The following is a 25,319-nucleotide window of genomic DNA, read 5'->3' as shown; positions in this document are numbered from 1 at the left end:
AGAAAATTTGTATCCATGATCGGAATGGCAAATATAACCCCAAGGAGCTGTTCCATCAGGTGAAACAAAAAGCTTTCATATTTAAACAGAGATATAGAAACAACTATTGTTCCTCAAAATAACACTGAAATTCGGATCAACGTAGGCGTTTTTTTAATTTAAAATTCCAAGAACATAAAATTATCTTGACTGTGAGGTTGACTAGAGCCCTCACAAGGACACTTCCTGTCCCGTGCTAGAAAACAGAGGGAGGGTCGAACATGCGGTTAGCAACATCATCACTTAGAAAAACGTGCCAAAAAAACGCTAACGAGAAAAGATCATTCAAAACGTTTAAAATATGCCCTCCGAGTAGAAGAATCTTCATGAAGAAGAGTTATGACGCTTCATCGTGAAAGCCGAAATTCTTTAGAATTTACGAGGCCTATGCCCCTTTTCACAAGCACAGCAACAATTAATATAGCTACGGAAATGAGAGAATACAAATTGACGGTGCTCGTAATAAGTGAAACCCAGTGAATGCAAGCTGGACAGAAAAGAGTAGTTTCAGGTCAGGTGCTGTTGTACTGTGACATTGAAGAATGAAACGCTTCCCACCCATGGGGAGCTGCGATGATGCTATTTTGAGATGCACAGAAGGCATTTATAAGATGGAGATCTCATAATTTATTAGGACCTCCACATTTCAGGCTGAGCATGGAATACAATAAACAGCTTGGATACAACTACCTGATTTGGACTTCATAGATAACAAACATCTATTCCATGCACACCAACAAATGCAGATGAAGAAAATTAGTGTAGTAGTAGCAGCCTCTGTATCAGTGGCCTCAACATACACAAAGGAAAAAGCAACATCCTCAAGTTCAACACGGACAATACCAACACGATCACACTTGATGCAGAAACTCTGGAACAGGTGGAAACATCCACGTACCTGGCAAGCATCATCGATGAACAAGGAGGATCTGATGCAGACGTAAAGGTGAGGTTTGGCAAAGTAAGGGGAGCATTCCTACAGTTGAACAACATATGGAACTCAAAACAACTGTCAACCAATATCAAAGTCACAATCTTCAATACGAACATCGAGACAGTTAAATTGTGTGGAGCTGAAACTTGAACGACTACTACAACCATCATCAAACATAAACAAGTATTCCTAGACAATTGTCTAAGCAAGATACTCAATGTCCGTTGATCGGATACTATCAGCAAAAGCCTATTATGGAAGAAAACAAACTAGCTTCTAATTGAAGAAGAAATTAGGAAAAGACGTTTACAGTGGATATGACATACATTAGGGAAACCATCAAACTGCATCACGAGATAAGCCCAAACTTGGAATCCTGAAGGTAAACGGAAAGGAGGAAGATCAAAGAGCACATTGCATTGGGAATTGTAAGCAGGAATAAAAAGGATAATTAATAACTGGAAACAACTGGAAGGGAGTTTCAAGAACAGCGTTCGATGGAGAATCCTGGTGGATGGGCTTTTATTCTGTACGGAAGTGACAGGTGTAAATAAGTATGTACATGAAATCGGAATAATTAATAATCAAGCCTAAAGAATTGCTTATTAATAACCTGCTAAAAATCCAGTTAATTCTAACTATAATCTAGTTGAACTGATATTACATTAATAAGTTAATCCTTATTGAGATTTGAACTTTAAGTAGTAAATGGAATCTTGTGAAACTAAGAAAAACTCCAACATTGAAGAGAAAATCTTTAACGACGACATTCTGAAAACAGCTCTGATGTGTGTAAGTAATGGCAGTGTGGATCTGCTGCCTGGAGAAAGACTTCTCGACCTCGAGTATGCGGATGATATTGTCTTACTGTGCGATAATTCCCAAGGCATGCAATCCGCACTTAATCAGTTGACAATCAGTGTCCGCAGGTACGGTATGTGCTTTGCACCCTCCAAGTGCAAAGTACTCCTACAAGACTAGCAGGATTCTAATCCTGTACTCACCTTGGATGGTGAGCAGATTGAAGTAGTTGAGAAGTTCGTGTATCTAGGTAGCTACATAAGTGCTGGTGGTGGCGTGAGTGATGAGATCGATGCACGTATAATGAAAGCCAGAGCGGCTTATGCCAATCTGGGCCATCTTTGGCGCCTTCGTGATGTTAGTCTGGCTGTAAAGGGTCGGATCTACAACGCATCGGTGAGAGCAGTTTTGCTCTATGCTTGTGAAACCTGGCCTCTCCGAGTTGAGGATGTTAGACGTCTCTCTGTGTTCGATCATCGTTGTCTCCGAAGGATTGCTGATATCCAGTGGCAATACCATGTTAGTAATGCAGAGGTTCAGCATCGTGTGTTCGGGCGCCGAGACGATAATTCAATTGGTGTCACCATCTTGAAACGTCGACTTCGTTGGCTTGGACATGTTCTACGAATTATAAAAATCACAATCTGCATATTTCATGTCTGGAGGCCTAATACATGAATGTTTGAGAAAACCTTCAACTAGTAATCCTTATGTAATCATAATATTTTACATGTTAATGTAACTCACCAGTTGTTGATAAGTTTGATATTCAAAATCTGTATAACGTATCAATGGTTCCGTGAATTCCGGTCGTTCATCATCATCATCAAGGTCAAGAACTTGTCGAAGACATCTTAAATAATCCATTCGATTTGTTATTGGTAAATCAGTCAAATTTTTCATCCATTTTGAGTTGGATACAAAAGCATATAATAAAAAGTAACTACCTTCATTTTTATTTATGCCAAACATTAAAGCTCCTGATGGTTTAAGATATTTTAATTGACGAAAAGATTGACTATTTTCATACGGAAAGAAATTATTATCTAATACAGGTGGAAAGGGTACAGAGAAATAACTAGCTGGATCATACATTGTATCATGAGCATCTAAAATTTCTGTAATTGACTTTGATCGTAAACATTTAATTTGATCATTTGATGATCGATATCCACAGCCAAGAATTTTGGCAAGCCTATAATAAGTATCATTAAAGAGGAAAAAAGTAATTTAATAACTAAAGATCATTCGTTTCTATTTTTTAAAGATCATGGATTACTAAAACATCCAGGATCGTGGATGCGCAATGCTGAGGAGTCCCATCATAGGACGAAACGGCCGTCCAGTGCTTCTAGGTTCTCCATGGTGGTCTAGCTTCAATTGAATCACGCTTTCAACTATAAAACATGTTTGTTTGTTGAAGGCAACCAACGTTTAACCCTAAATGTATGTCCAGTGCTAATTGGTACGTATCGGCGAGGCTCGTTATAAGATTCTATCATTAGTTCCTTCAGTGGGGATTTTTTTAATCTATGCTGAGTGGTTTAAAAGTAAGTTTTCTAGTGGATTTCATCTCTGAATAATTACCAACTAACTGTCAAATGCTTCGGTGTATTTACGCTTACATTGACATATATGAACGATCTGAAGAACGTTTTCGACTGGTAAGATTGAAATCTCAGATAGAGGGGATACAAAAAGGGACCAGAAACTTGTGACCCAGGTCAATCAGGAATCAGTAAACATTTAATTTATCAACAAATTAGTTAAGTCATAGAAACTGCAAGGTCAAGAATCAGGTCAAAGGGGAATGAAATAATAGTAAGCATGCAGATAATAACAGAATAAGGGACAATAAAAACCAGTCTAAATCAAATTCCACATAACAATCTATTAGTTGTATGTAGAGAGATTCTGTCTAATGTTTGTTCTGATGACTGTGTCTTGAAAGAGAATGCAGGCTTTACGACTAAGCATCTGGCTCAGCAAATATAACTTTACTATAATTAATTTCCTCATTATTGTAGACAAACATTGTTGGCAAGTGCAAACCAGTAGAAACCGAGACCCATAACTTTGTAATGGATTATCTTCGAGATACTTCCTAAGACTTCGTATATCAATCATCCAGATAACCGTTATTAAATAACCCCTGACGATGTATAAGTTCCAGAAGACAAAACGAAGCGCCGACTACAGTTTATTTCTGAACAGCGCAGATCACTAAGCCACAGATACACAAAGAGAATTCAGGCAGAAATGATGTGAGAGAGAAAACAAGTAGAAACAGAGACGAATTAAGAATTGAATAAAGAATCGAGCAAATTGATTAGATTCAAGAGCATATGTATGGGAGGGTGACTGAATCATTGAGCGATTTAAACAGCTAGCATTCAAGCTAGTAAGAGGGATGTGCGTGTAGGCTGAAACACGTAATTAAGCATATGTATTCATACAGATATGATGATAATAATAACGCAAAGACGTAGACAAATATTACTCTTCGAATAACATTGTCTGTTAAATGAGTTAACTGAGGGGCTTGACAAAATTAAGCATAAGTAGACTTAAGTATGGGTGAGGTCATATAATTTTCTTCCGGTTGCCTTCAGCCACCTAACATTCAGATAAAGCTTGTGTATCTTTCTCCACAAGAGAAAGTAGACTGCACTCAGTGGTTGCCAGAAGTGGCCAGCTCTTGTTTTTAAAATATTAAAGATTCCCATTGTGAAAATTAGAACAACATATGTAAGCGAACAATTGTTTTCAATTAGATCGTCATCATGCTTTACTCTAATATACATGAATATTTCTATGAAAATGTTAGACCAATCAAGGGTATTTGAGTCAATAATCACAATGAAATAGTGATGTGATCCGCAAAACTAGAAGCCTGAACAAATTACGGAAGCTATTTTCGGGGACGTTAATTCATTTAATTCAAAGCTTGTAAAACTGTAACATTTACTTTTGCCCCTAGCCTATTCTACAGATCATAAGCTTTCGTTTGATGTATAATTCATTGCCATAGCATTTTCTGTTCTAAAGTTATTGTCATTTTGACGTAATCTTTTGTACCCTATTTTCTACTATAATTCCCCAGTTTTGGACATGATTGTATTTTCCTAATTATTGTACGTTGTGGTCCGCTTAGTCATCTATTTATTCATGTAACTTTTCACCCTAATCTGAATTGGGAATTCGAGTGCTAGATCGGGGTTGGAATAAAGTGGTTAGTGTTCCAGCTGTCTTTGTCTTCTCTCTCTCTCTCGTGCTTGCCGACCAATCAGGGGCAGAATAGTTTTCGTCTCTCTACCCCTATTTCGAACTCACGCATATTAGCCTCAAGGTTAAGCCAGTCAGTCTATCGTGTCAAGGTCTTAATCTACATTATACTCGGCACTAAGTGGGTAGACAGATTCAAGGACGTAACAAAAGTGGCGACGGAGATTTTTTTTAAAAAAAATATTGATTGATTCAAATCAAAATGTCTGTTTCTTTGGACGACCTTAAAACTATTCTACAAATCCAGCAAGCTCAGAATGATGCAAACCAAATGAAGCTTTTAGATGCATTGATGCAGAAGCTCTCATTTCATTCATCATCAAATTCTCAGTCAGATAAATATGACAGCATCGTAAATTCCATTTGTGAATTCAATTATGATCCCGATTCTGGTATTATTTTCGATTCCTGGTTTCGTCGCTTTGAAGACACATTTCGTGTTGAATGCTCAAATCTTGATGATGCAGCCAAAGTTCGCCTACTCTTGAGAAGACTCGGAACACTTGAATATAACAAATATGTGAATTTCATTTTGCCACAAAATCCACGAGATTTATCATTCAATGAGACAGTTCAGATTTTATCTAAAATTTTTGGTGAACAATCCTCATTATTCAGCATCCGTTATCAGTGTTTTCAAATATCTAAATCCTTATCTGATGATTATCTTACATACGCTGGACATGTAAATAAAGAATGCGAACGTTTTAGAATAAATGAAATTACAGCAGATCAATTTAAATGTCTGATTTTTATCTGTGGATTAAAGAATCCGGAAGACATGGATATACGTACCAGAATTCTATCACGCATTGAGCAGGAGCCTAACATGACCCTGCAAATGGTCACAACCGAGTGTCAACGGTTGTTAAATCTTAAACATGATACCACGATGGTACAGCAAAATGCAAAGACTTCCAATCTTGCTTCAATAAATGCATGCAGATCTTCCAAACCTTCCAAACAAAAGACGGCGAACACACAGAAACCTTCTGGTAAACCACCATCACCATGTTGGTTTTGCGGATCATGGCACTTTGTGAAGTTATGCCCATTTAAGAGCCACAAATGCCGCCAATGTCATCGCATTGGTCATAAAGAAGGTTACTGCTCCTCAGATAAACGTCAGTCCAAACATCGTGGCATAAATGTGAAGCGACAGCTACAGAGTCAAGTCAAAAGCACATTTGCAACTTTTAAAGTGGGATTTCAAAGTAAACGGAAGTACGTGAACTTATTAGTAAATGAAAAACCTATTCGTCTTCAGTTGGACACTGCTTCCGACATTACACTGATCTCCAAAAACACATGGAGTAAGCTAGGGTGCCCACGCATCCGACCAACAGAGCATGTTGCTCGAAATGCTTCAGGCGACATAGTGAAGCTAACTGGAGAAGTCACCTGCAACGTGCAGTTCAAGGGACATAAATTTACTGATGTTTGTTATCTAACAAATCGGCATGATTTAGATCTATTGGGATTGGACTGGATTGAGAAGATTGATGTCTTAAATAGTTTATTAAATGAAGTATGTTCTCATAATCCTTGCTCTAATTCTATCCAAAATTCTCATGATATTTCTGAATCAAATGCCTCAGTTGTGTTATGTTCCCCTGATGTTTATGAACTAAATGCTTCCGATGTAACATGTTCTCGTAATATTTCTGAATCGAATTCCTCCGATTTAATGTGTTCTCATAATGATGTCAAATCAAATACCTCCGATTTGATGTGTTCTCATAATGATGCTGAATCAAATAACTCCGATGTAACATGTTCACAAAATGTTTCCCCATCAAATTCGTCAAACAAAGTATGCTGTCGTAATATCTCAAAATCTCATGCATCTTATTCCTCTAAAATGTCGACCACATCCCATGTAAATCATCTTCGACAAAAACATGCAGATGTATTCCAAAACAAACTGGGCTGTTGTAAGTTCACCAAAGTTTTCTTGTCGTTAAAGCAAAATGCAAAACCTGTCTTCAGACCAAAACGACCAGTACCTTATGCTGCTCTGTCAGTCGTTGACCAGGAACTTGACAGGTTGGAAACACTGGGTGTCATTCAGCCAGTAAATTATTCACCGTGGGCTGCTCCCATAGTAGTTGTGAGAAAGGCAAATGGGACTGTTCGCATATGTGCTGATTTTTCCACTGGTCTAAATGATGCTTTAGAGGATCACACTTATCCACTTCCCATACAGGAAGATTTATTTATCAAACTAAATGGAGGGAAGTATTTTGCTAAGATTGACCTTGCTGACGCATATCTCCAAATAGCAGTTGATCCAGTCTCCCAACCACTACTGACGATTAACACTCACAGAGGTCTTTATCAATATAAACGTTTGCCTTTTGGTGTGAAACCAGCACCAGCTATTTTTCAACAAATTATGGACACTATGTTGGCAAATTTGCCAGGAGTCGCTGTCTACCTGGATGATGTTATAGTTACAGGTTCCAGTAAGTCCGATTTATTTGATCGACTTGATGCTGTTTTGACCAAAATATCTGAGTATGGATTTTATCTAAAAGAAGAGAAGTGTAAATTTTTCATGGACTCGGTAAAATATCTTGGGTTCGTTTTCGACAAAAATGGACGACGCCCAGATCCAGAAAACGTACGAGCTATCCAAAATATGCCTCCACCATCTAACGTCGCAACTCTACGCTCGTTCCTTGGTCTTATCAGTTATTACAGTAACTTTTTACCACAATTGCATCGCCTCCGAGCACCCATGAACCATCTATTATCCAAAAATGTATAATGGAACTGGCCTACTGAATGTCAAAATAGTTTTGACAAAGTAAAGTCACTATTAATATCGGACCTACTTCTTACGTATTTTGATCCCTCACTGGAAATCGTTGTTGCCGCAGATGCTTCTGATTATGGTGTCGGAGCTGTTATATCCCACAGGTTTCAAGACGGCACAGAGAAAGCTATAGCCCATGCCTCCAGAACGTTGACTTCGGCAGAACGCAAGTACAGCCAAATTGAGAAAGAAGGATTGGCACTAGTTTTTGCAGTTAAGAAGTTTCACAAAATGCTGCATGGTAGAAAATTTACCTTATTTACTGATCATAAACCCCTATTATCGATTTTTAGATCTAAGAAAGGTATACCAGTTTATACTGCAAATCGCCTCCAACGATGGGCTACAATGTTGTTGGGTTATGATTTCACTATCAAATACAAATCTACCTCTGACTTTGGTCATGCTGATGCACTATCGCGCTTAATAAGCAATCATAAGCTTGAAAATGAAGATACTGTCATTGCTTCTATATCAGTGGAAGAAGATGTAAGCAGCATGTTGCTAAATTCAACGCGAATTCTTCCAGTGACAGCTGCTCGAATCGCTGATCACACTCTCCGTGATCCTATCTTAAGGCAACTAGCTACATTTATCCGGCGTGGTTGGCCCCCACGTATAACATCTCATGAACTAAAACAGTATTATCAACGACGCCAATCTTTATCCATCGTAAATGACTGTACTATGTTTGCTGATCGCGTAGTAATTCCAAGTAACCTACGCTCACTCGTCCTGAAACAACTGCACACAGCTCATCCAGGTACTGGAAGAATGAAAGCTATTGCTCGAAGTTATGTATACGTAGGCTCTACACTATTGGATAGAAACACTATACGTAAGTATTATAGCTGTCGTAGCGTAGCATTAAAATGCTGCTGCAGACCTCGAAATGTCCACGGAAAGCTGAACTCAATTCTTGGCCATCGCCGAAAGAACCTTGGTCGCGTATACACATTGATTTTGCCGGCCCATTTCAAGGTACATATTTCCTCATTTGTGTCGACGCCTACTCAAAGTGGCCAGAGATTCTACCCATGAAGCAAATCACGTCGCAAGAGACTATTATCGAGTTACGGCAGTTATTCTCTCGTTTCGGAGTCCCAGATATTCTCGTGTCAGATAATGGCACTCAGTTTACTTCTTCCATTTTCTCCGACTTCTGCAACAGGTTTGGGGTCAAACATGTTCGTTCACCTCCATACCATCCACAATCAAAAGGTCAAGCAGAAAGGTTTGTGGATACCTTCAAAAGAGCGCTACTGAAGGCAAGGGGGGAAGGGAAGATAAAGGAAATTCTTGATGATTTTCTGTTAGTCTACAGAACGACTCCAAATCCATCAGCGCCGAATAAATTGTCTCCAGCAGAAATTATGTTTGGTAGAAAAGTTAAAACTGCTCTCGATGCCATAAAACCAAAGCAAAATGGTGTAGGAAGAAGAAACCAGAAGATGGAATCTCAATTTAATCGTCACCATGGGGCGAAAAGTAGAATCTTCCGAGATAATCAAAAAGTATACGTCCGTGATTTCCGATACTCACCTCCAAAATGGACCAGTGGACGCATACTTGGGAGACGAGGGAATGTAATGTATGTGGTGGAGGTTGAAGGCCAAAAGTGGATACGTCACGCTAACCACATACTGGAAAGTTCTGGTACTCCTCAGAAAACCGAGAAAATGTGCTCAATGTGGGAAGTCTTCCTGGACAGTTTCGACATAGGAAGTCCAGCAACTAAGAAAACTGTACAACTGGAACAACATCCTATTAGGAGATCACAACGGAAACGCAGAAGGCCCGATATACTGCAGGTGGACCCGAAGAAAAGAGCATATACTTCTGAGGGGAGATATCAGTGATGATATCTTAGCTACTGTTTGTAATTAGTGTCTAACCGTTTTTCTTTTTTTTGTTTATTCCAGTTAACCCAATCGGTCACGACCACAACGCAATCCAGTTTTTCCTTTATGCACTCAGTCAATGGCAGTGATGACATAACTTTTTTTTTGTCAAGGGGGAAGATGATGTGATCCGCAAAACTAGAAGCCTGAACAAATTACGGAAGCTATTTTCGGGGACGTTAATTCATTTAATTCAAAGCTTGTAAAACTGTAACATTTACTTTTGCCCCTAGCCTATTCTACAGATCATAAGCTTTCGTTTGATGTATAATTCATTGCCATAGCATTTTCTGTTCTAAAGTTATTGTCATTTTGACGTAATCTTTTGTACCCTATTTTCTACTATAATTCCCCAGTTTTGGACATGATTGTATTTTCCTAATTATTGTACGTTGTGGTCCGCTTAGTCATCTATTTATTCATGTAACTTTTCACCCTAATCTGAATTGGGAATTCGAGTGCTAGATCGGGGTTGGAATAAAGTGATTAGTGTTCCAGCTGTCTTTGTCTTCTCTCTCTCTCTCGTGCTTGCCAGCCAATCAGGGACAGAATAGTTTTCGTCTCTCTACCCCTATTTCGAACTCACGCATATTAGCCTCAAGGTTAAGCCAGTCAGTCTATCGTGTCAAGGTCTTAATCTACATTATACTCGGCACTAAGTGGGTAGACAGATTCAAGGACGTAACAAAAGTGGCGACGGAGATTTTTTTTAAAAAAAAATATTGATTGATTCAGATCAAAATGTCTGTTTCTTTGGACGATCTTAAAACTATTCTACAAATCCAGCAAGCTCAGAATGATGCAAACCAAATGAAGCTTTTAGATGCATTGATGCAGAAGCTCTCATTTCATTCATCATCAAATTCTCAGTCAGATAAATATGACAGCATCGCAAATTCTATTTGTGAATTCAATTATGATCCCGATTCTGGTATGATTTTCGATTCCTGGTTTCGCCGTTTCGAAGACACATTTCGTGTTGAATGCTCGAATCTTGATGATGCAGCCAAAGTTCGCCTACTCTTGAGAAGACTCGGAACACTTGAATATAACAAATATGTAAATTTCATTTTGCCACAAAATCCACGAGATTTATCATTCAATGAGACAGTTCAGATTTTATCTAAAATTTTTGGTGAACAATCCTCATTATTCAGCATCCGTTATCAGTGTTTTCAAATATCTAAATCCTTATCTGATGATTATCTTACATATGCCGGACATGTAAATAAAGAATGCGAACGTTTTAGAATAAATGAAATTACAGCAGATCAATTTAAATGTCTGATTTTTATCTGTGGATTAAAGAATCCGGAAGACATGGATATACGTACCAGAATTCTATCACGCATTGAGCAGGAGCCTAACATGACCCTGCAAATGGTCACAACCGAGTGTCAACGGTTGTTAAATCTTAAACATGATACCACGATGGTACAGCAAAATGCAAAGACTTCCAATCTTGCTTCAATAAATGCATGCAGATCTTCCAAACCTTCCAAACAAAAGACGGTGAACACACAGAAACCTTCTGGCAAACCACCATCACCATGTTGGTCCTGCGGATCATGGCACTTTGTGAAGTTATGCCCATTTAAGAACCACAAATGCCGCCAATGTCATCGCATTGGTCATAAAGAAGGTTACTGTTCCTCAAATAAACGTCAGTCCAAACATTGTGGCGTAAATGTGAAGCGACAGCTACAGAGTCAAGTCAAAAGCACATTTGCAACTTTTAAAGTGGGATTTCAAAGTAAACGGAAGTACGTGAACTTATTAGTAAATGAAAAACCTATTCGTCTTCAGTTGGACACTGCTTCCGACATTACACTGATCTCCAAAAACACATGGCGTAAGCTAGGGTGCCCACGCATCCGACCAACAGAGCATGTTGCTCGAAATGCTTCAGGCGACATAGTGAAGCTAACTGGAGAAGTCACCTGCAACGTGCAGTTCAAGGGACATAAATTTACTGATGTTTGTTATCTAACAAATCGGCATGATTTAGATCTATTGGGATTGGACTGGATTGAGAAGATTGATGTCTTAAATAGTTTATTAAATGAAGTATGTTCTCATAATCCTTGCTCTAATTCTATCCAAAATTCTCATGATATTTCTGAATCAAATGCCTCAGTTGTGTTATGTTCCCCTGATGTTTATGAACTAAATGCTTCCGATGTAACATGTTCTCGTAATATTTCTGAATCGAATTCCTCCGATTTAATGTGTTCTCATAATGATGTCAAATCAAATACCTCCGATTTGATGTGTTCTCATAATGATGCTGAATCAAATAACTCCGATGTAACATGTTCACAAAATGTTTCCCCATCAAATTCGTCAAACAAAGTATGCTGTCGTAATATCTCAAAATCTCATGCATCTTATTCCTCTAAAATGTCGACCACATCCCATGTAAATCATCTTCGACAAAAACATGCAGATGTATTCCAAAACAAACTGGGCTGTTGTAAGTTCACCAAAGTTTTCTTGTCGTTAAAGCAAAATGCAAAACCTGTCTTCAGACCAAAACGACCAGTACCTTATGCTGCTCTGTCAGTCGTTGACCAGGAACTTGACAGGTTGGAAACACTGGGTGTCATTCAGCCAGTAAATTATTCACCGTGGGCTGCTCCCATAGTAGTTGTGAGAAAGGCAAATGGGACTGTTCGCATATGTGCTGATTTTTCCACTGGTCTAAATGATGCTTTAGAGGATCACACTTATCCACTTCCCATACAGGAAGATTTATTTATCAAACTAAATGGAGGGAAGTATTTTGCTAAGATTGACCTTGCTGACGCATATCTCCAAATAGCAGTTGATCCAGTCTCCCAACCACTACTGACGATTAACACTCACAGAGGTCTTTATCAATATAAACGTTTGCCTTTTGGTGTGAAACCAGCACCAGCTATTTTTCAACAAATTATGGACACTATGTTGGCAAATTTGCCAGGAGTCGCTGTCTACCTGGATGATGTTATAGTTACAGGTTCCAGTAAGTCCGATTTATTTGATCGACTTGATGCTGTTTTGACCAAAATATCTGAGTATGGATTTTATCTAAAAGAAGAGAAGTGTAAATTTTTCATGGACTCGGTAAAATATCTTGGGTTCGTTTTCGACAAAAATGGACGACGCCCAGATCCAGAAAACGTACGAGCTATCCAAAATATGCCTCCACCATCTAACGTCGCAACTCTACGCTCGTTCCTTGGTCTTATCAGTTATTACAGTAACTTTTTACCACAATTGCATCGCCTCCGAGCACCCATGAACCATCTATTATCCAAAAATGTAAAATGGAACTGGTCCACAGAGTGTCAAAAGAGTTTTGACAAAGTAAAGTCACTATTAATATCGGACCTACTTCTTACGTATTTTGATCCCTCACTGGAAATCGTTGTTGCCGCAGATGCTTCTGATTATGGTGTCGGAGCTGTTATATCTCACAGGTTTCAAGACGGCACAGAGAAAGCTATAGCCCATGCCTCCAGAACGTTGACTTCGGCAGAACGCAAGTACAGCCAAATTGAGAAAGAAGGATTGGCACTAGTTTTTGCAGTTAAGAAGTTTCACAAAATGCTGCATGGTAGAAAATTTACCTTATTTACTGATCATAAACCCCTATTATCGATCTTTGGATCTAAGAAAGGTATACCAGTTTATACTGCAAATCGCCTCCAACGATGGGCTACAATGTTGTTGGGTTATGATTTCACTATCAAATACAAATCTACCTCTGACTTTGGTCATGCTGATGCACTATCGCGCTTAATAAGAAATCATAAGCTTGAAAATGAAGATACTGTCATTGCTTCTATATCAGTGGAAGAAGATGTAAGCAGCATGTTGCTCAATTCAACGCGAATTCTTCCAGTGACAGCTGCTCGAATCGCTGATCACACTCTCCGCGATCCTATCTTAAGGCAACTAGCTACATTTATCCGGCGTGGTTGGCCCCCACGTATAACATCTCATGAACTAAAACAGTATTATCAACGACGCCAATCTTTATCCATCGTAAATGACTGTATTATGTTCGCTGATCGCGTAGTAATTCCAAGTAACCTACGCTCACTCGTTCTGAAACAACTGCACACAGCTCATCCAGGTATTGGAAGAATGAAAGCTATTGCTCGAAGTTATGTATACTGGCCTAACATTGATGAACACATCGAAGATTTAGTGCGTGCGTGCAGAAAATGTGCTGCAGCCTCGAAATGTCCACGGAAAGCTGAACTCAATTCTTGGCCATCGCCGAAAGAACCTTGGTCGCGTATACACATTGATTTTGCCGGCCCATTTCAAGGTACATATTTCCTCATTTGTGTCGACGCCTACTCAAAGTGGCCAGAGATTCTACCCATGAAGCAAATCACGTCGCAAGAGACTATTATCGAGTTACGGCAGTTATTCTCTCGTTTCGGAGTCCCAGATATTCTCGTGTCAGATAATGGCACTCAGTTTACTTCTTCCATTTTCTCCGACTTCTGCAACAGGTTTGGGGTCAAACATGTTCGTTCACCTCCATACCATCCACAATCAAATGGTCAAGCAGAAAGGTTTGTGGATACCTTCAAAAGAGCGCTACTGAAGGCAAGGGGGGAAGGGAAGATAAAGGAAATTCTTGATGATTTTCTATTAGTCTACAGAACGACCCCAAATCCATCAGCGCCGAATAAATTGTCTCCAGCAGAAATTATGTTTGGTAGAAAAGTTAAAACTGCTCTCGATGCCATAAAACCAAAGCAAAATGGTGTAGGAAGAAGAAACCAGAAGATGGAATCTCAATTTAATCGTCACCATGGGGCGAAAAGTAGAATCTTCCGAGATAATCAAAAAGTATACGTCCGTGATTTCCGATACTCACCTCCAAAATGGACCAGTGGACGCATACTTGGGAGACGAGGGAATGTAATGTATGTGGTGGAGGTTGAAGGCCAAAAGTGGATACGTCACGCTAACCACATACTGGAGAGTTCTGATACTCCTCAGAAAACCGAGAAAATGTGCTCATTGTGGGAAGTCTTCCTGGACAGTTTCGACATAGGAAGTCCAGCAACTAAGAAAACTGTACAACTGGAACAACATCCTATTAGGAGATCACAACGGAAACGCAGAAGGCCCGATATACTGCAGGTGGACCCGAAGAAAAGAGCATATACTTCTGAGGGGAGATATCAGTGATGATATCTTAGCTACTGTTTGTAATTAGTGTCTAACCGTTTTTCTTTTTTTTGTTTATTCCAGTTAACCCAATCGGTCACGACCACAACGCAATCCAGTTTTTCCTTTATGCACTCAGTCAATGGCAGTGATGACATAACTTTTTTTTTGTCAAGGGGGAAGATGATGTGATCCGCAAAACTAGAAGCCTGAACAAATTACGGAAGCTATTTTCGGGGACGTTAATTCATTTAATTCAAAGCTTGTAAAACTGTAACATTTACTTTTGCCCCTAGCCTATTCTACAGATCATAAGCTTTCGTTTGATGTATAATTCATTGCCATAGCATTTTCTGTTCTAAAGTTATTGTCATTTTGACGTAATCTTTTGTACCCTATTTTCTACTATAATTCCCCAGTTTTGGACATGATTGTATTTTCCTAATTATTGTACGTTGTGGTCCGCTTAGTCATCTATTTATTCATGTAACTTTTCACCCTAATCTGAATTGGGAATTCGAGTGCTAGATCGGGGTTGGAATAAAGTGGTTAGTGTTCCAGCTGTCTTTGTCTTCTCTCTCTCTCTCGTGCTTGCCGACCAATCAGGGGCAGAATAGTTTTCGTCTCTCTACCCCTATTTCGAACTCACGCATATTAGCCTCAAGGTTAAGCCAGTCAGTCTATCGTGTCAAGGTCTTAATCTACATTATACTCGGCACTAAGTGGGTAGACAGATTCAAGGACGTAACAAATAGAATACGTAACCAAGCATAATAGTTAAAAGTATAAGTTGATAGTGGGAAGTGATCTATCGTATACCTCCATCATTTCCCAACGGAGTTCGCTCCCGTCTACTTCATATAGCAGAAGCCATAGGAATTTGTACATTCCATCCCAATTTGTGTATACAGAAGAAATTCGTAACCCCCCTATCCCTTCCATGGCCGGACATAACTTAATAAATGACATTATTATTATTATTTGTAAAATTTATTTTTATTATCTTAATTTGGTTATCATTTTTTTTTTTAAAATTTTCTACCTCTTTCCGTTTGTATTCTTCACTAGCTATTTACTTACATACTTCTTATTACGTAATGATTTTAATGTTTTGTGATTACTATTCCAGTCTATTTACCCACGTTTGACCTCTTATTTCTTACGTTTAATTATTGATAAGACTTTTGTTATCGTAATTTAATATTCTTACTATCAGTATTCTTACTATCAGTACACTTGTCTTCCCACTATCAACTAGTACTTTTAACTATTATTATGCTTGGTAACGTATTCTATTTCATTGTGATTATTATTGACTCAAATAACCTTGATTGGTCTAACATTTTCATAGAAATATTCATGTATATTAGAGTAAAGCTTGATGACGATCTAATTGAAAACAATTGTTCGCTTACGTATCTTGTTTTTAACTTGAATATGAGAACATGTTCCAGTGTTGCTCTATAAGAATGTGAGGAAAGCGGTTATTGGTTATATTGTTAAACACTTAACCGATTCTAGTAACTCCAAGCCCTAACTTGGAATCCTGAAGGTAAATGGAAAGGAGGAAGACCAAGTAACACACTGTGTCGAGAATTGGAAGTAGACATGAAAAGGATGAGTAGCGACTGAAAGGATTATGTAAGAGAGTTGGATGGAGAATGGTGGTGGGTGGCCTATGCTCCTCCACGAGTGGTCAAATGCATAAGTAGGTATGTACCTCGCCAACACCTGTCTTATTAACAAGGCGAAACAAGCCTTACATACATTTTTCTCATACAAGTTTTTCATTTTTATTATATTACTATTATACTGATTATGACTGAATACTTTAGTATAAATTATTCTGATCTTTATTAAATGAACTTTCTTATTTAAAAATAACACAATTTCGAAGTGTTAATGTCATATCAGATGTAAATGTTTACCATTTTTAACATATAACATTGGTAAGTTCATTGATTCATGTCCTATTTTGGCCTATGTAAAATATCATAAGAATTATGGATTTTATCAGAAGGGGGTTTTGTGGAGATTTTAGTAATCTTATGAAGTTCTAGTGAGAAGCAGTAACCAGTGGAGTTCAACCAGGTCTGTTGAGAGATATCAACTCACTGATGACATTGCTGAATGGTTGCTAAATTTCGTGAGTTGGTTTGAAGTTAGACATTAACACCGTTGGATGCCAGCCGGCTCAGTGGTCTATCGGTTAAGCGCTCACGCTCGAGACTGATAGGTCCTGGGTTCGAATCTCTCGAGGCGGGATCGTGGATGCGCACTGCTGAGGAGTTCCACAATAGGACGAAACGGCCGTCTAGTGCTTCCAGGTTTTCCATGATAGTCTAGCTTCAATTAACTCATGATCTTAACTTTATAAAATTATGGACTTATAACTGTAGAACCTGATAGTGAAGTTGTTGAAAACGATTGTTTGGTTAAATATTCTTTGTTTTTTCATATTTCTCATGTGAATGAACTTTCATTTTGCTGTATTTACAAATTTAAGTAGGTGGTTGGCGCAAACCTACTTTATAACTCTGTTATTATATACCCACAATCACAAGCAGAATAGAATTAAAGTAAAGTATTTTAAGAAGATAAAAGTTCTCGAATCGCTCAGTTTAAAAATAACCGTATGTTCGAAAGCTCTGAAATGGATTTGATGGAGGCCCCAATATCAATAATTGAAATATCTAGATGTTTACTTGAGTTTATTGTTTGATTCAATCACAAAATGGTTTGAAATGTGTAGATTATTAAGTTTAATTCATCGGTGTGATTTATCGATTTTTGTTATGAATATACTGATTGGCTACTTCTTTGGTTTTATAGGCAAAGTTGCTCTAATTCGAATCTTCCCATTGATGTTTAGGACTGCAACTGGTCAGTATCTAATTGGCATATGTGCATACTGTGCGTATTGCCTCGATATAGCCTTAATTCATAAGCATTGTAAGCAAAGATGGGTAGTGACTAGTAGTGGAATACTTGTAAAATAAGGTTATATCGGGGCAATACGCACAGTATACACATATGACAATAAGAGACTGACCAGTTGCAGTTCTAAACATCAATGGGAAGATTTAAACAAATGATACTAAGTGAATTTAAACTTCGCCGCATTTCACAAGCATGTGGCTATCAGGACTCAGTAGCTAAGTGGATAACGCGATGGCATTTGAAGCGAAAGGTACTGGGTTCGAGTCCCAGAATGAACATCAACTCTGAGATGCAGGTACATCTAGTTGACGACTCCCAAATAGGACGAAACGCGCGTCCTGGATTACACGGCTAGCCACTATCAATCTTTGCTTACAATGCTTGTGAGATAAGGTTATATCGAGGCAATACGCACAGTATGCACATATGCCAATAAGAGACTGATCAATTGCAGTCCTAAACATCAATGAGAAAATTCAAACAAGTAATACTAAGTGAATTTAAAGTTGCCCTAGGTTAAATTTACATATCAAAAACAACACGCTTTTAGGAGAAATATAAAATGCATGAACAACTAAATTTTATGAACACATGGTTTAAACTTAAAAGTAATAATTTATTCCCTCATGTATATGATTGTGCAAAAGAGGGACATATTAATTGTCAGCTGATTAGTACCTTTGTGTTTGATTTAGTGATACTTCACTAGTTGCAAGACCCCAGTTACTAAAAATCGAACCAGATTGCATGATTGCATTGTTATAATATGAATGAGACCATGGACTGACGACATGTGTACTCACGCTTACAGCTCCAGCTGATTCTCCAAAAAGAGTGATACGATATGGATCACCACCAAAATGTTCAATATGATCTTTAATCCATTTCATTGCTAAACGTTGATCCCAGAGACCCATATTACCTGGTGCCTAAAATTAGAAAAAAGTTTGGAAATTCATGGTTAACAATACCTAATAAGTAGTATATTTTGGAGTAGATTTGATTTACAACACTAAATTTTAATTCAACTAGACGAAGTTTTGATTCAGAGATATTTCCATAACGTTCTTTTTTAATTAAACCCAAATCGTTCCGTTGAATGATATTATTCTTTAGATTCAATGGATCAGTTAAAAGTTTACAACTTCTTTCTTCCTAAATTAGTCATCTCTATTATGATTGCATTATGAACTACCTGAAATTGAATATATTTTAAAGAATCTTAATAAATACTGAAAATAAGATGGTGTTTGGAGGTAGTCAACAGGAAACCATGGAGCTAGGTTTCTAGCTACTTAGCACTCGTCAGCAAGGTGCACCTGTAATCTTAAGGAAACTGATGCTCCCTGACAGATTCGATCCCATGTCACCTAGCTTCACAGTCAGATTGTGACCTTACCACTGAGCTATCCGGGGCGCAACGGATCTCCTGTACGACTGAGATGTATTTGCAATTGATTGATCATTGGGTGGTAATCATTGTCATGTATGTCAGCACAAAACCTAGGTCCAGAGTTTCCTGTTGATTACCTCCAACCACCAACTTATCTTAACATGGCTCACGCAATGTCGAATCACTTAGATCAGTGGCCACATTTCAACTTGGTAGATAGGAATAGATCTTCACTAAGAAAGACCTGACATACATGAGATTGATCACCACCCAGTGATCAATCAATCGGTATCTTTTTTGTATCAGGTTATTATATTCTATACTAAATACTAAATACATCAACAGTCTATTTGTCTTTTTATGGACCATCATAAAAGTTACATAAATATCAATCCATAGTTAACTAGTGTTTATAAGTTATTTCAAACAGTATATGAAGACAACTTACCTCTTCTGTATTCATATAAAGGAAACCGAATGAACCCAAACGATAATTCATTGATGCAACAATAATATTTTGTCTAGCAGCTAAAAATCTCGCATCATATACGCTCAATGTTGATGTACCCATATAAAAGCTACCACCGTATATCCATAACTATTTCGGGAGAAAAAGTAATCGGACAAGTAATTACGAAGATAACACCAGTTTACTGAAGTTTTTTCCTTATACATTATGGTAAAACAAATATCTACAAATCTGTTGTTGCATAGTTTTGATTCCGTATAGTACTAGTGTTGTGGACGGGTACACAGATAGGAACAATCGAACGCATTTGAATACAAAATTACTGAGCATCTTACTAAAATCTGAGGACTTACTTATTAACGCCTGTTACCCCTCATGGAGGAGCATAGGCCGCCGACCAGCATTCTCCATCCAACTCTGTCCTGGGAAATCCTTTCCAGTTCTTTCTAGATGCTATTCATCCTTTTCATATCTGCTTCTATTTCCCGGAGTAATGTGATCCTCCTGTAGTTCTTCTAGAGTTACTGCCGGTTCCAAGCTCGGGTAAAGGAGGAAGGTTGGGCATGCGGTCAGCGACCCCATCCCGTAGAAAAACTAACTCGCTAAGAAAGCTCTAACCAGAATAATAATTAAAATCTGAGAACCATACAGTAAATTCTTTATTTGTAAAATGTTGATCAGTTGTCTCAAACTTGACAGTCTCTTCTTCAAATGTTAGTCAGTTGTCTCATACTTCGTTGTTCTTTTGTTTCCACACCAGTCATTCTTTGTTTCTGTCTTCTTTTCTTTGATCTTCTCAACAATCTGCCTTCAAGCATTCCACTTTTGATCGACGCGACATACTACTTATATGTATCGACATCAGTAGCACACACCAAACTAGTACAAATCATGATTCAGAAGATGATCAATAAGAATTTTATCCCTGTATTCGAATATTTAATTGTCAGAAATTATTTGGACCAATGACATGAGCATTTCTTGTGTTTGAGATGATCAAAATCAGATAATTAAGGGAGGGATTGGAGATAATGTATCGTTCTGTCATATTATATCATTGACTGACTAACTATTTGATATAAACTATTATAATGACGGTCACATCTGTCTATAAAATTTAGTTTGTTTAGCTCATATAAGGAAAAATATGCGCACTGCTGGGGAGTCCCTTAATGGGGTGAAACGGCCGTTCAGTGCTTCCAGGTTTTCTATGGTGGTCTAGCTTCAATTGACTCACGCTTTCAACTATGAAAAATATGAAAATCTGATGTAGTACTTAACAACTAAAAGTACTTTTCTTTCGAAAAAAAGCAAATAAAATGATTGATACAGAATTATACAAAATCAGTTTGGTTTGTGAGTTCTATCGAGATGCTTAGAACTATGAATATAGATTTATATCGTTATATAGTTCCCAGTTATAGAAAATACCCTTATAGGCCAGGGTAATTTTACATTAGTTTTCAGGAGAACTGGACTCCATATAGGCTTTAACACTACAAACTGAATAGTACAGCTCAATCCTGTGGCGCAACCACACAGGTACTCAGCACCTTGGTAGACCAATGTCGATATATAACATAATATTCAATAATTGAATGTTGATAAACAGAAAAAATAGAAGTGATAAGGGTCATTAAGATTACGTGTATTTGTGGATAACTATGTGTTAGGTCATTTGGTGATGGATGTATAAACAGAAAGTGGGTGATGAAGTAACTAAATTAAAAATTTATGTAGTTATTATGTAGTGTGATCTACTTATATCCATATAAGTAGTATATGTCGATGGTCAGACATAGAATGTATTTTGGCAGAAGACCGATATGGAAAGAACTGAAATGAGGAGCAATCGGTATTAAAATGCATGAACAGTGGAATTAGAGAAGATGAACTGATATTCCCAGAAACAACAGTTAAGATTGAGATAATTGATTGTTATTTTGCAAATTACCTATTGACTGTATGGTTATCAGAATTTAGTGAGAAAGTCTGTAATTTGTGCTTAAATGCACTCGGTTATCCCCCAACCGGTGTTCTGTTCACTATAATTACAGAAGGCTTGTTTGGTGTAAAGAAGTGGCGAATAAAAACGACTTAACGCAAAAGAAAACTAAGTTTAGGGTGAATGAAACAAATAGCTAAGTGAAGATTTCATAACATTATACATAACTCACCATAACTGCAAGTTTTTCTTTTGAATTCGGATGACTACCATTCGATTCTTTTATAGGTACCCAAATATTTAAAAAAAGACAATCTTCTGACATTGGTGTATTTGGTACCCACATTCTAGCTGCCGCTGAATTCTAAAAATCAAGAAGGGATACGATTATACTAGCTAATATTCTAATTTTCTACCTGGTTTCTAAAACTAGTTAACATTTCACCTTGGAGATATGTCCATTTTCATGTCTGTCAGACGTGTTGGAATTAAAGAAGAAACCATAAGTAAATTGAAGCTAGACCACCATGGAAAGCCTGGGAGCACTGGACGGCCGTTTTGTCCTATTGTGGGACTTCTCAGCAGTGCGAATCCATGATCCCGCACTCACGAGATTGGAACCCAGGACCTACCAGTCTCGCGCCAGAGCACTTAACCGATAGACCACTGATAGTCCACTGGTAGGTCCTGGGTTCGAATCTCGCGAGTGCGGGATCGTGGATGCGCACTGCAGAGGAGTCCCACAATGAGACAAAACGGCCGTCCAGTGCTCCCAGGTTTTCGATGATGGTCTAGCTTCAAATTACTCATGATTTCAACTATGAAAAATACTGAAATCTCCACAAAACCTCGTCTAATTAAAGAAGACTTTTGTTTTTCAGAAGTTCTATTTTTACGTCTATGGTTAGAAATTTTATCAACAAACTACTCCATGGGATGTATCTTCTCATTGGTTATTACTGGTTCCTTAGAATTACTTTTAAATAGGTTGTGCTACTTGGCTTGAGTCAGATATTTTTTTGAAAGGTTTGATTTTATTATGATATTATTATTATTTGAAAACCCAAGGGGAGGTAGATCTAGATGTGACATCAATTCATGAACCCACTATCTGCTGATCTGAGACATTGTTATATGGAGACTATCTGGTTTGAACGCATTCAATAGCCGTAATCAATAACTGGTGACAGTGGGTGGTAATGAAGGAAACAAGTCTAGGTGACACAATTGTATTCATTCTCTATCTTGATTTAATTTGTTTCTTGAGAATTGAATACCTCATATCTAAGTTACTATTGAATATGAAACTAATTGTAATCCTTTGCTTCTCATTGAAGTGATTTTCTATTTCTCATCACTGATATATGGTATGGCAACTTTTACCTATACATATAGATACCAAGTTATAAATTGATAATGACCAACTGCATTTATCCGTATTTTATTACATAGTACTTATTCACTGGACAATGATATTTTGCTTATGGATATACTAGCAATGGTATTAATCAAGTTATTACTTTTCATCTAGCCATATGAGATTTAAATCTGTTGTTAATTGATTAAAAATAGTTGGCAACAAACGATGAATTAAGGTTTCTTGTTAAATGACACTAGTTTGAGAACGAACCCGGGGTCTTAAGAGAAACTGGAGCCTCAATCTTTCAGACTGACCATCTCTAATCGCCTAACATTTCAATGTCGTTTACAAGATGTCTAGTCACGTGAACTAGTGACCATATAACAACTTGACCGTAGAATCATATCGGGATTAAGAGCTAAATGACATTGACCATTGCTCAGTGATCAATGAATCTGATCCAAACAATGAATTTCTTGGATTATATATATCTCTTATAAGATATATGGTTTGTTGGGAGACAACAAACCAGATTCCATCCAGTGGACGAAGAAATCAGAAAGAAGCGATGGAAGTGGATAGGACACACTTTAAGGAAATCACCCAACTGCATCACAAGACAAGCCCTCACATGGAATCCTGAATGCCAAAGGAGCAGAGGAAGACCAAAGAACACATTTGCTGAAAAGTGGAGACAGACATGAGAAGAATGAACAAAAGTTGGATAGAACTAGAAAGGAAGGCTCATGACAGAGTGAGCGGGTTGGAGAATTCTGGTCGGCGGCCTATTCTCCATTGAGAGTAACAGGCGTAAGTAAGTATGTAAGTAAGGATATATGGAATATAACATTTAGCATTTCACGCTCAATAAAGTAGAATATCTAGTACTCCTCATACTTTGCATATACTGTCGATTATATATTACAGAACAAAATAATTCTTTCATGAAAATATACGGATAGCCATTTAGTACGTACCACTCTTTTCAATGTATTTTTTTCTGAGGGGGGGGGGTTGAACAGTATTGCAAAATCTTGAGAAAACATATGAATCTCATTTCTATACACAGAGTCACTGTCTTCTTCCATTTTCCGCTTGACTACTACTAATATTCAGTAGATTAACATGAATATGAAGTAATTGTAGTGGAAGATGAAAGTTCTAAATTAAACTTAACGAGTTAACTCACTTGAAACATGGTATCTTTTGGTTGTGGACAAGTAGGAGGTAATTTGTCAGCCATAAAAATTTTCTTTGGTTCAGGGATAGGTTCTACGGGTTTTTTAAAACGTAACGAACCCGTAGGTGATTGAGCATAACGTATACCTTAGTAAAATAATTAAAATAACATGGAAAATTATTTATTTACTTGAAGAGTGATTTTACTGGTTTAAAAAGTGGCTGATACCTATTAACGCGTCAAAGTGTGTCTACATGCACTTTGGGGATATAAAAGTAAATAGGTACAACATAGAGTAAGTGCCAGTACCTATGGTCCGGTCTCATAAGGATCTTGGGGTGACGGTGAGTCATGATCTTAAGACCACAGCCCATTGCCAAGAGGTCACAGCTATGAGATTCAGAACCCTTTGGATTTTAAAACGGACATTCATAAAGTTAAATACTACCATGTTCACTACAGTATACACAACTTTACTGAGACTAAGCTTGAGAATTGCGTTCAGACTTCAAGCTCCTGTGTAAAAGGTGACTCGGATATCCTAGAACAAGTACAATGAACAGCTACTCATTCAATTCCAGAACTCCAGGATTTACTATACAAAGGGAAGCTTGAAAAGCTAGACTTCTTAATTCTGTCCTACCTCAGATTAAGAGGTGATCTGATTTGGATGTATAGAGTACTGAGAAATAATTTTTAATCTAATATATCCTCTCTTCTTCTTCTCGCCAGATTGGGACATCTCAGTTGATATAGCAGGCTAGTAGAAAAACTTAGACAGAACAAAATACCCGTGGCATACAGGTTTTCACACTGAGTCATCAATTCTTGGAACCTGTTACCCGAAGCAGCGATGTCCACACCTTCAATTGACTCATTCAAGAGAAGACTGGACACTCATAGAAACATACTACACAAATCTGATTTTATCACACAACCATAAAAACTGTAAAATCATTAAGAATGAACTGCTGAAAATGTAGTTTGCCCCCATTTGAATATGATCTAAAATTTCTTTAGAGTTACTTTGCGTTTTGCTGTACCTAAAACATCTATTAACTCATCAAGATTTTAAATAT

General features: G+C 37.7%; 1 protein-coding gene and 1 non-coding gene across 2 annotated transcripts in view; one reads left to right on the top strand and one right to left on the bottom strand.

The window, feature by feature from the left end:
- Positions 1-25,319, bottom strand: part of Smp_154600 (acetylcholinesterase, putative) — a gene marked incomplete at both ends in the record, with an annotated part of 42,038 nt that overhangs the window by 10,413 nt on the left and 6,306 nt on the right. The window contains 5 exons of the mRNA XM_018791797.1: positions 2,522-2,969; positions 18,572-18,822; positions 19,735-19,884; positions 21,933-22,064; positions 24,250-24,386. Of these exons, the coding sequence (XP_018645024.1) occupies positions 2,522-2,969; positions 18,572-18,822; positions 19,735-19,884; positions 21,933-22,064; positions 24,250-24,386 (1,118 nt within the window). The remainder of the gene's footprint in view (positions 1-2,521; positions 2,970-18,571; positions 18,823-19,734; positions 19,885-21,932; positions 22,065-24,249; positions 24,387-25,319) is intronic.
- On the top strand, positions 18,103-18,169 carry Smp_tRNA_00696_Gln_TTG.1.1. The gene has a single exon. It is a non-coding gene (tRNA).

The sequence above is a fragment of the Schistosoma mansoni genome, assembly GCF_000237925.1.
Source record: "Schistosoma mansoni, WGS project CABG00000000 data, chromosome 1 unplaced supercontig 0071, strain Puerto Rico, whole genome shotgun sequence".
In the NCBI taxonomy this organism is placed as follows: Eukaryota; Metazoa; Platyhelminthes; class Trematoda; order Strigeidida; family Schistosomatidae; genus Schistosoma; species Schistosoma mansoni.
The sequence above is the reverse complement of the archived record's forward strand: the minus strand, read 5'-3'. Positions and strand labels throughout refer to the sequence as shown.